The sequence below is a fragment of the Vigna unguiculata genome, chromosome 1 (genome assembly GCF_037176805.1).
Source record: "Vigna unguiculata cultivar grain cowpea cultivar isolate G323 ecotype 2 chromosome 1, ASM3717680v1, whole genome shotgun sequence".
NCBI lineage: Eukaryota > Viridiplantae > Streptophyta > Magnoliopsida > Fabales > Fabaceae > Vigna > Vigna unguiculata.
The window spans coordinates 27,707,253-27,719,609 of record NC_140792.1 but is presented as its reverse complement, the minus strand read 5'-3'; the positions used below and the strand labels follow the sequence as shown (position 1 = coordinate 27,719,609).

Below are 12,357 nucleotides of genomic sequence, written 5' to 3'. Positions count from 1 at the left end.
TAATTGCAAGAGTTTTTAGAATCAAATTGATGAACTTCTAACATATTTGACGAAGAAGCATGTACTCGGTAGAGTGATTGCATGTAAGTATTACATTATAAGTCAACAAATTCAATCCATTAAATTCATTTCATATTCTAATTATTAAATTTCTTTCATTGTAGACATATATAGTATTGAATTCTAAAAACATGATCTACCACATGCCCATTTGCTGATATTTTTGCATCCTTCTAGAAAATACCCAACACTAGTGTATATTAATAACAATGACTGCTTATTGCATCACTGATATCATTGTGTCACAAAACATATGATTCATGGTCCTTGTGGGATGGCTAACAACTCATCTCCTTGCATGAAGAATGGATCATGTTCACAGTTTTACCCAAAGAAATTTCAAAGTGCTAATACCATTTAAAAAGATGGTTTTCCATATTATCATCAAAGAAACAACGGTTTAACAGTTGTGAAGAATGATATTATTTTAAATAATCGTTTTGTTGTCCCTTATAACCCCAGGATACTACTAAAGTACCTAGCTCATATCAATGTAGAATGGTGTAATAAGAGTAATTCAATCAAGTACTTATTTAATTACATTAACAAGAGTTATGATATAATTACATCGGCTATAGTTCCTAATGACAATTAAACATCTTTTTACAACAGACTCCAGATGAGATAAAACAATATCTGGAATGCATATACATATCACCATGTGAAACATGTTGGAGAATATTTTCATTTCCTATTCATGGGAGAAATTCAGCTATGGAACGATTATTTTATCATCTCCCCGATGAACAATTAGTATATTTCAAAGATGATAATGATATCAATGACATCATTGCAAAACCAACTGTTAAGGAGTTTTATAAGTTGGATGGAATGTAACAACAAATACTTAGAAGCAAGGAGTTTAACATATCCACAATTTGTCTCAAAGTATGTTTACAATAAGAAAGGAAGACATTGGAAACGAAAGGAAAAAGGAAATACCATTAGCAGAATTGTATGAGTTCCCCCAACAACTATTGAAATTTTCTATCTTAGAAGAATGCTAACAATAATAAAAGGTCCACTTTCTTACAAAGATCTCAAAACTATCGAAAACATAACTTATCCTACATTTAGAGAAGCTTGCTTAGCTTCTGGATTTATAGCAGATGATACAAAATATGTAGAAGTTATTAAAGAAGCCAAAAATTGGGGATCTGGACACTTCCTTAGAAAATTGTTTGTAACAATCCTAATATGAAAAAGTGTCAACAAACCTAAAGATCTTTGGAGCAAAACATGGGAATGACTTTTAGATGGAATATTATATAATGAGAGACTTATTGCTAGGAAATCAGGTATAACCTATTTATAATCTATCTAAATTATGTTACAAGCATGAAATAAAACTTATGATCTTTATTTGTTGCAGAATTGAATATAGATATTCAGACTTTACAAAATCTAACCTTGATTGAGATTGAGAAATATTACAAACCAATAAAAGATCATTGAAAGAGTTTATATCCATGCCATATCCTAATCATTTTCTAGGACAACAATCTAGAAATAGGTTAATATATGCAGAACTTGATTACAACAATGTTGATGAACGACTCCTATTTCAATCAAATTTCAACTCCATGACATGTTTAAATTTTTTGTCTTAATATACATAAATATATTGCATATTTTACTATAGTTCATTATATACTAATACAATGCATATATTATGATAAAAGAACAAAGACAAATTTTCCAAAAGATAATATATGTTGTGAATCATGAATTAGGTGAAATGTTTTTTTTATATGGCTATGGAGGAACAGGAAAACATTTATGTGGAAGACATTATGTTCTGCTTTACGGTCAGAAGGTAAAATTGTACTTGTAGTTGCATAAAGTGGCATAGCTTCTCTATTATTACCAGGAGGTAGAACAACACATTCTAAATTCAAGATTCCAATCCCCACACTGGAGCATTTTGTCTGCAATATTTCAAATGGAAGTAAACTTTCAGATTTGTTGAAAATTGCTAAGCTAATTATTTGGGATGAAGCACCAATGACCTACAAATATTATTTTGATGCATTAGATAGAACTTTGAAAGACATAATGAAATGTGATTCAGTGTTTGGAGGCAAAGTAATGGTATTTAGAGGGGATTTTAGACAAATTCTTCCCGTTACTCCACAAGGTAGCAAATCAGATATTGTTCACGCAACAATAAACTCATCCTATCTATGATATCATAGTCAGATATGAATCTAACAAAAAACATCAAACTTTTACAAGATGGATTGCAAAGGTCTACTGCTGAAGAAATCGAACAGTTCTCATCTTGGATAATTCGAATTGGTGATGGTACACTAAGTGAACCAAATGATGGTTTAGTTGATATAGAAATCCAACCTGACCTATTAATTCTAAATTATATTGATCCTATTGAAGCCATAATGTCTACCACATATCCAATACTGATGCAAAAATACAAAGATGAAACCTTCCTCAAAACCAGAGCAATATTGACAAGTAGAATTGAAACCGTTGATGAAATCAATGACTATGTCCTACAACCAATACTTGGTAACAATAAATGATTTTTTTAAGTTTTAACTTGTTCATGTTCAGTAACTATTAAACTTTACTAATAACATCATCTCCATCATGGCAATCAGGTGAACAAAGACAATATCTAAGCTCATATTTTATTAACACATCAGACAACATGGAAGATGACCCATATGAAGGCATTACTCCAAAATTCCTAAATTCGTTAAAAACATTAGGTTTACCAAACCACATTATTAACCTAAAGGTTGGGCTACCAATTATGCTTTTAAGAAATTTGGATCAAGTAGGTTTGTGTAATGGAAGCATATTAATAGTAACAAAACTTACAAAACATGTAATCGGTGCAAATATTATTAATGCAAGAACAACAGGAGATGAGATTTACATTTCACGAATGTTCATGTCACCATCACAGTCTCCATGGCCTTTTAAGCTCATCAGAAGACAATTCCCCATCATGGTATCTATGCTATGACCATAAACCAATCTCAAGGACAATCTTTGGAAACAGTTGGTCTGTATTTGCCTACATCAGTATTTAGCCATGGTCAATTATATGTTGCAGTTTCTAGGGTGCAAAATAAGGTTGGATTAAAGATTTTAATCCATGACAGTGAAAAAATCCTTTGGAATCTATAACCAATGTCATTTTCCAAGAAGTTTTGCAGAATGTATAACCTGTATGGATCCACACTTGCTTTGGATCTACGCATATCTTTCCTGATATTTAGTTAAGTATTCATTTATCTATTTGTTGCTTCACTTACAAACAACTAACAGAAGTGTATTATTGCAATAATCATTAGCAGAAAGTACTTCTAAAGACATTCATTCAAGTTAATACAATAATCACTACCAGAATTAAAAATGACTACAAAAACAAAATTTATTTGTTTGATTTACAAAAACAGAGCCCTAAGTGAATTTGGAATAGAGACTGGAACCAACACCAGTTAAAAGAAAAATAATATACAAACTCTGGCAATAAGACAAACAAACACCCTTATCGTTTCTTTCTTCAATGGATCTAAAGATAAGACAAAAAAATATCCTTATCATTTCTTTCTTCAACGGATCTAAAGATTAATGTTTGTATATTTTCTCCCCTATTTATCAATCATTTGTGAAACTTAATTCTATAAACAATTTCATTATATTTCAGGAAATAAAAAATTAAAGAAATTTCAAATTTAAACTCCAAACACCACCCCCACGAAAATCATAACAAGAACTTGGTTACCTGGAGCCATGCGTGAAGTTGCTCGAATAAGTACATGAACTTTGTTCGTCGATCACATGTTTGTAGTTGCTCCAACAAGCTCTCAACTACTTTGTCATCTTTCATTGTTGACCATTAATTTGTCTCAACCAACCTTTATCTGACAAAATGCATTTAAATCAAAACCAAATTTTAACGCAATTAAATAATCATCAAAGATGGACCCAACTAATATTTAGTTTTTAACTAAAGACACCACCATAATTGGTTTATGCATTTCCATCATGTATGATGATTATAATAGCTAATTGGTTCTCAACAAATTTGATCAATTGATACACGATTAGTTAATACCTTTCAACATACCGAAGATAATAAGTATTCGTGTCAACGTATCCATAAGTATATATAATATTATAACTTGGTTTCAAAGACTTTTATTAATTTATTCTTTCTATAATAAGCAATATTACCATATTATTATAGTTCAATATGATATTAACTGATTTGTTTTTATATTATACGATACTTTATTATACAAGTTCATATGTTACTGAAACTTAAATCTAACCATGGTTGATTTTTCAATCAACCAATAAAGTATATTGCGTTAATAAAAGATGCATTGAAACTGAGTTAACTAAAATCAATATTCTATTCCAATAAATTCATGGATTCAAATAGGGGTGACAATGAGGGTTGGTCTGGCCCGCATAAGGCCCGCACAACGCGGGCTGGTCCGCCCCGCCCCGCATACTTTATGCGGGCTGAAAACACTGACCCGTCCCGCATACTTCTTGGCCCGCGAGTCCCCGGGCCGGTTCACTTTTTTATTTATTTATTTATTTATTTATTTATTTTATGATAAAACTTTCCATGTTTAAAAATTGGGAAACTTTAAGAAATTCACAAAATTAAGTAAAGACTTTGGGGAATTAGATGATAAATTGATAATTCAACATTTTCATCATATTCATACTATGACATACACAATGTATTCTTTAAATTTTAGCACATTAAAAATTACATAATACTTGTCTTTTCCAGTTATACAAGAATTTGAAACGTTAATGCAAGAGTCCATAAAAGAAGTAATTAATATACACAAGTGCATGTTTTTTTTTTAATTTTATGCGGGCTTGCAGGCCGCGGACTAGCCTGTGCGGACTGCAGGCCTATGCGGGCCGGGCCAACGCAGGCCTACGGGCTCATTACCCTGATCCACCCCGCGTTTTTTCTGCAGACCAGGCCCTAATTGCCATCCCTAGATTCAAAAATATTGTGGTGCCATCAATTCCTGCCCAAAAAAGTTATTTTTGTATTGTTCTAAGATATAAATTTTCAATTATACTAACATCAAAATCTACACAGGTGAATAAAAGTAAAATATTTTCATACTACAATCACAAAATCAGATAGATACATAAACCATGGTCATAGCCAGATTATCAAAATATTACATCTAACAACAAAAACTAAAAAGGTCCTACCTCATAATACATTGTTCAAACCAATTTAAAACTAAATAAGATCCTAAACTTTGACAATAGTCATCAAGTTGTTCTTCTCATTTCTTCCACCCATAAGTGAAATAACATTCACAGCTTCTCCTAGTCCGTCTAATTCTGTAAAGAGGATATACTTCTTTCGTGCCTACCTTAGAGCTTTCCCAGGCAAAACTTGGATTGAGGTATTGAAATAAAATATTATTCTCTTAATTAACGAAACTGAACAACAAAATAATAATATTTTAATGAGGACGTTTGAACGTCGTAAACACTTAAACACTTCACCATTGATAGGTCAATATCATCTGATTCAGGATTAGTACTATTTCTTAGATTATTCACAATCTGATAAGAGTTATCCAACTCTAGGCTTTCGAACTATCTAAACATTATTGATTAAACAAAAAAAAAAACATTAAATTTCACCGTTCACATAGATAATGTTCAAAATATTACCTTATCGAGACTTTCAATACAGACACTATCTTGGAATAGGTTCTTGAGACGGTATCTTTTACTCTTAGAGGAAAACATTTGCGAACTATATAGAGAAACTCCAACATTAGAACGTAGATGAAATTCAAAAAGTTTGAAACTTTGTAGAAACACTTGGAAAACTCTTGGAACTGTGTAGAAACAAGACTCTGAAAAAATGGGAAAGACTTTGCGAAAGAAAGACCAGAAGACTAATATTAATTAGTCATAAAGAACATAGGAAATAGACAATACAATACAAAAAATAAACATCAAACTGAAAAGACAACAAATTATTTCGCTGCTTAATTATAACAATTTACATATAAAGTAAAACAAGTTGAAGTTCTATAAAAATTACATATTAACGATCAATGTAAAATTAATAACTCACATAAAAACATACCATGACCTCATTGAACCACATGTCTCTTGATTAGAGGTACCTTCTTCCATGATAAGCATGCTTCAGTATAATGACCTTTAAAGATATCACCAATAGTTGTAGCTGCAAAGTACAAATGCAAGAATCTACAATAGACATAATCATAAGTTCAAATTCTATATAAAATTTGGACAAAAATTTAACATGGTAAAGTTGAATTTATTTACCCAGATCCATCAAAATTTAAGATTGGTTTGTCATTAGTCCTTTGACATCTAATTTATGGGTATAGTCACGAAGAATTACCCATTAAAAGTGATCTAAGCAAGACCCAAAGAATCTTTAGGCGTAACTTTACAAAAACTGAGTTTAAAATATACTACCTCACTAAATAGTTATTATTGAAAGGGTTACAAAGTGGCAACATACGTAATAGAAACCTTAAGCATTGCTGCATAATGACCGATAACTCCAGCCATACCGTGCGTTTAAAGGGCATGAAATATTAGTCAGAAGCCGCCATCCCTATCGGCCTTATCTAAAAATCTAGGTAGGTAGTTTTACTGGCGCAAACATACCCTCCTAACAAAATTTGCGAGTACACCCACCATTCACTTTGCTTTTGCGGACAAAACGATAATCAGACAACAAATGGACGCGCAAGAAAGGCATTTAAATATTCTGATTCCTAAATAAAATTCTAATACCTTATTGCAACTATTTAATTACATTGGGAGAGATGCAAAAGCAAATATAAACACGTAGCCCAAAAAGACGCTCTGATACATTTTTCCATAGAAGTAGGGCCAAATTGATTACCTACAAGGAATATAGAACCTATGCATCAACTAGGATCAAGATGTAAATTTCACCCAGACCTAACAACTACACATAATATATCATTCCAACTTCGATAAGACTAATGTGAGGAATGTTAAGAGCTACAGCTGGACCCCTGCAATTTTTCCGCAGAAATGAGTAGCCAATATCAATCACAAGTTTTTTCAAGAATGAGGATGATTTCCTTGCCTTCACATACGAGTGCCCCATGATATATGCAACCCCAGCATCCTTGGCTTGAATTAAATCCAAAAGCTCTTCCTTGACATCTGGATTCATGCCAGGATTTTCTGGTAGCTGAAATCTTACTCGTCTCCTTCTAATTTGTGGGCTTTCATCATCATAAACCGATTGCAAACTTCTTAGGGTTACAGATCTGCTGCTAGGGATGGATATGTCCACGCCAATATCCTCATGCTCTGAAACGATTAAACTTGAAGTATATTCTAAGTTCCTAGAACTTATAACAGCCATCCTCCCATCAAGTGAAGAAGCTTCAGAACTTGAAAACTGGGGTTCCACTGCTTCCATTTGGATAAATTCTGCTATACTCTGTATAAGATGATTCTCAAAATCTCCATCATCCCTTTGAATGTCCTTGTAACCATATCTGACAATGCACCTATACATTCGATATGGTCTGGGACAAACTCGCCCGATAAGGAAACGTTCTTCAGGTGAAACATATGGAACAGGAACCGATTTTACACAAACAAAAACCAGCACCCTGTGAAATGCAGGAAGATTTGTTACAAAATGGGAAAATATAGCAGGTATTCCGGTAGCTAGTTCGGTGTAGATGAGACCAATCCCTGGGACACGAACAATGCCAAGGCTCGGGCCCAAGCCCAGTAACCATTTCAATGAAACTTTGTTGTGCAGATCATAGCTATACTTCCGACGAGTTCCATAATGCCACACGTACATAACAGCCATGAAGAAGAACGATAAGACAAGAGGAACCCATCCTCCCTGAGGCACTTTGATGAATGCAGATGATAGATATACTCCCTCTATCACCCAAAAGAATAAAAGAAATGCTATAGCAATGAACACACTTTTCTGCCAGACAAAGATTGCGACTAGTGTCATCAGAAATGTAGTTACGAACATAACTGTCATACAAGCAAGTCCTGTAAACCAAATACAGAAAAACAATTAACTTCCACATGACAAATTAAACACAAGTTCTGATGTGAACAAAATCTGAATTTGCCAAACATGCAATACATGAACAAAGTAGAAGACATGATCAGGTGAACACTAAGGGCAATGAATGCTACCTTTCTGCTTACTTGACATGAGCGTAGGATCTATCCGTTAAGATATTCTATATTGAAAAAGATTTTTTATTTCCTCATAACAGTGGTTTCACAACCACAAGCTAATAACTGTGCATATGAAGCATCTATTTTGGCTTTTGATCTGTTGGAATTATCAATTCAATTTCATAATTGGGGGCAATAATTGCACTTAAACAGTGTATAGCCAATTGACACCAGAGTGCAACATCAGAATATATCTAACGCTGCCAATTTTGATATATGATTAGCATCGAAAAGAGATGAAGTGTAACGACACAAACGGCATTGTGTTTCTGTGAGTGTGTGTGGAGAGAGAGAGACTTGTGTGGGAATAAATTACCATATGCATTTCCAATTATGGTTGTGTCCTGAAATCCAATGGTTATGGCAAGCGTTAAGATCATAAGTATCCAATTGATTTCTGGGATATAAATCTGTCCATATATATGTTTTGAGGTGTGTACAACTTTAACTCGAGGAAAGCAACCAAGTGCATGACACTGCTTGATGATTGAGAAAGTTGCAGTTATAACAGCTTGACTCCCAACAATTGCAGCAAGGGTGGCAATAACAAAAACAGGCCAAAACACAGGTTCTGCAGGACAACCAAAATCATTAACAATTTGTATTAATTTAAAAGCACTGTTGTTGATTTCAAAAAGTCAGCGTACAAGTTCAACTAACCAGGTATTGAGTCATAAAAACTGTTATCAACAGAGTTGAGGTTTTTAGACAAGAAAGCAGCTTGGCCCATGTACTGTACTACCAAACATGGGTATATAACAAATGCAAATGCAAGCTGCACAAGGAAACAGATACTAAGAAATTTCTCACTGGTACAACAAAATTATCCCATGATAAATTACCAGTATAGCAAATGTACAATATGCAATTATTCTTTCCTGAAAAACAGTATCAATTATAAAACGGAGATCAATTTGATGTTGAAAACTGAAATTGTAGTGAAAAGAGAAATAACACCGGGCAATTGTGTTGTGCTGTCTGTAATAATATGATGGTACAAAACACTAACTAAATACTCCTGATTGAATATTACAACAAAAACAGGCTCAGTCAAACAATAGTAACATATTCGGAGACCAAAAACAAAAATAAATCCTAATATACTGTGACAGATTCTTGAAATTCAGTCAAACTAAAAGCTTACCCTTATTGACAAAGCAGTGAAATGACCAAGATCTGCATACATAGCTTCAGTTCCTGGAGAGGGGGCAAAAGAATAAGGTAAACAGTTAGTGAACTCTAGCATCTGAGTTCTAAAAGTCTCAGCGTCTAGTAAATTAAAAGCTCAACTAAATTTGTAAAGTTGGAACAGAAGTATGGAATAACCAGCATAACATCACAAAAATTTACATTGAAGTTATCAAGAACTAGCATACCAGTGATACAGAGAAGTATCCCTCCAAGAGAAACCCAACCTTCTTTACCAGTCTTGCTAAAAAACTTTATGATATAATATGGCGATATAGCACGGACTATTTGTGGATTCCAATGGATTGTATTATACAGCCCAACAGAAAATATTGATACAAGCCAGATGATTACAATTGGAGCAAACATAAATGCTACTTTGTGCGTGCCACAATGTTGGAGAGCAAACAGTCCAACCAATATGACACAGGCAAGCAGGACAAGTTCACCTGCAAACAACGGGAAATTTCTATTAATATAATACTTATGCCCTTAACATTAGAAAGGCAACGATAAGAACAACAAAAAAATAACAAATGAGATTTTCCTCACCATCTGTTAATTTCTTTTCTGTCACTTTTAATCCTGACACTGATGCTAGAACTGCAGAGGAAGAACCAGGGGTTAGCTTCTTGTTAATATCTTCATGTAAATAAACAAACAAAACGAGCTGTGCACTCACAAACCAAGGGCAATTTGTACCAAAGCATTATACTAAAAAAAATTAATAACACAGGCGCCGTACCTGAAATTGCTGGAGTAAGCACACCATCACCAACGACCATGCAAGCACCAAATAGTACCACAACAAGCAGGGCGGTTCTTAACCTTTTATGTTTCTCTAGAAACCTCTTCAATGGAGAAGAGGCCGCAGCCTGTGAAGAGGGGCCATATTTATAGGACGATAACTCCTCATCAGCTGCTTGTTGATTGGGGAGTAAATTAAACTTCGCATGTCTGCAGAGCAGAGAATAAAGAGCAAATGTCCCACCTGATAACAGATGTACCATAGTCAGATCACACTAACACGGTTCATAACCTTTCCACAAGAAAAAAAAAATGTAAAACAAAAAATAAAGTCATCAGCTGAATACCTTCCCCGTTGTCATCAGCACTCAATAAGATGAATACATATTTAAGCAACGGAATCAGAGTAAGGGTCCAAAAAATCAACGAGAAAGTTCCAAATATTGTTTCTTCATCATGGTGATCCAGTAACTTTCCCCTGAACGCGCTCGTAAACACATAGAGAGGTGAAGTGCTCAGATCCCCGTACACCACACCAAAGCTTTGATATGCTAATATTAGATTCCGAGAGAGATTCACCCAGGACAACTACAAAACACCAAATAAATAATTCAAATATTAAACACCTCCTAATTCAAGTAAGCAGAAAACTCGGGAAACGAACCAGTGACCTATATATATGAAAAACGCTAAGAAAAAAAAATTAAATAAAAATACCTATTAAACTGTTAAAATGAAAAACAAAAGAACTGGAGTTTGGCACGAATATCAACAAACGTTTCAAAATTACATCAATTAAACACGTCCTCGAATTGCTCAAGCTACGAAACAGAAGAATTTAAACAGGCTTATGCAGCAGAGACCGATAGTGATTGACTTAAAATCAATTAAAAACTGAAGCAAAACAAGGAGAATGGAATTAAGGCAAGAACTTCACACTCTATTTACAGTTCGCTAGTTTTTGATAAATCGAAAACACTGCAATAGCGAGTCACGGAAAAAAGAACCCTAACCTGAGAAGGATTCCGAGAAGTCGAAGTTCCAGATTCCGGTTCCATTCTCTACAGAGAGAGAAGGTGAAGCTGTGAGCGAAACGAAAAGAAACCGTAGACGATATGGTTTTTCACTCTTCACAGGAGTCACGAGTGAGTTAGTTCAGCAGCAGTACTTACATTTCAATTCGGGTTCCGTTTCGTTGATTCGTGTAATTAATAAATAATGAAGTAAAATGCGTGAGACACTGAACGAAACCAAGTGGAACCAATCGTTGAATTAAAAGAATGATAACAATTTCACAGTCATTTCCACCTTCCTCATCCAGCACACGTATACCTCACGCGACACGCCTGCGCGTGCTTCTTACATGGTTGCTATGTTATGACACCACCACCTAGCCCCTCCTACTAGTTTTAAATGGTTTTTGTTTTTATTTTTATTTTTTTCTTACGTGAACTCATAGGTTGGGCCCACTGCCCATGACATGTTTTAAAATATATGTATTATGATTATTTTTATTTTTAAATATGTAACTAATGCGACTTATTACTATTTATTTTATTCTTAACAAAGTTATTGTTTTATTATAAAAAAGATAACTATACTTGTCTTTTTCAGATAAAAAATTTAAGCGTAGTTTATTTTTCATTTAATACCTGTATTGTATGTAGTTTGTAATAAATAATTTTACTAACACGTTTTTTACACTGATTTGAGAATTAAATGTTATTTATTGTTGACCATTACTTTGATGAGTTGAGTTATTGTGTATTTTAGAACTCAAATTCGATAATGTTCCAGTTTTAGCTTTAAATATAAAACATGTGATCTGAACTTCAATTTTTGCAAGTAGCAGAATAATACCAACAATTTATAGAAAAAGATTAATATGTTTTTGAAATATGTCTTATAATAAAAATTGTGTGAAATTTAAACTATTTTTTCAATCATTTACAGCGTCAACCTCAACGGGGAAAGGTCGGTTGTCATTTACTAGTTCATGATGCCATAACGTTGCCTTTTTTTCTTCTTCTTTGAGTTAATTAATTAATAGAATAAACTTTGATCATCAACGGCTTTTACATTGAATGCATGTTA

The 12,357-nt window shown here is 33.5% G+C and overlaps 1 protein-coding gene across 1 annotated transcript; it reads right to left on the bottom strand.

The window, feature by feature from the left end:
* Positions 1 to 6,812: 6,812 nt before the first annotated feature.
* KUP3 (K+ uptake transporter 3) lies at positions 6,813 to 11,511 on the bottom strand. The gene is made up of 9 exons (XM_028072315.2): positions 11,277 to 11,511; positions 10,611 to 10,851; positions 10,262 to 10,507; positions 10,069 to 10,119; positions 9,705 to 9,965; positions 9,473 to 9,525; positions 8,989 to 9,103; positions 8,645 to 8,899; positions 6,813 to 8,133 (listed from the first exon to the last, which is right to left on the bottom strand). The coding sequence occupies exons 1-9, from the start codon at positions 11,319 to 11,321 to the stop codon at positions 7,046 to 7,048; spliced, it is 2,355 nt and encodes a 784-aa protein (XP_027928116.1). The 5' UTR covers positions 11,322 to 11,511; the 3' UTR covers positions 6,813 to 7,045.
* Positions 11,512 to 12,357: the final 846 nt, after the last annotated feature.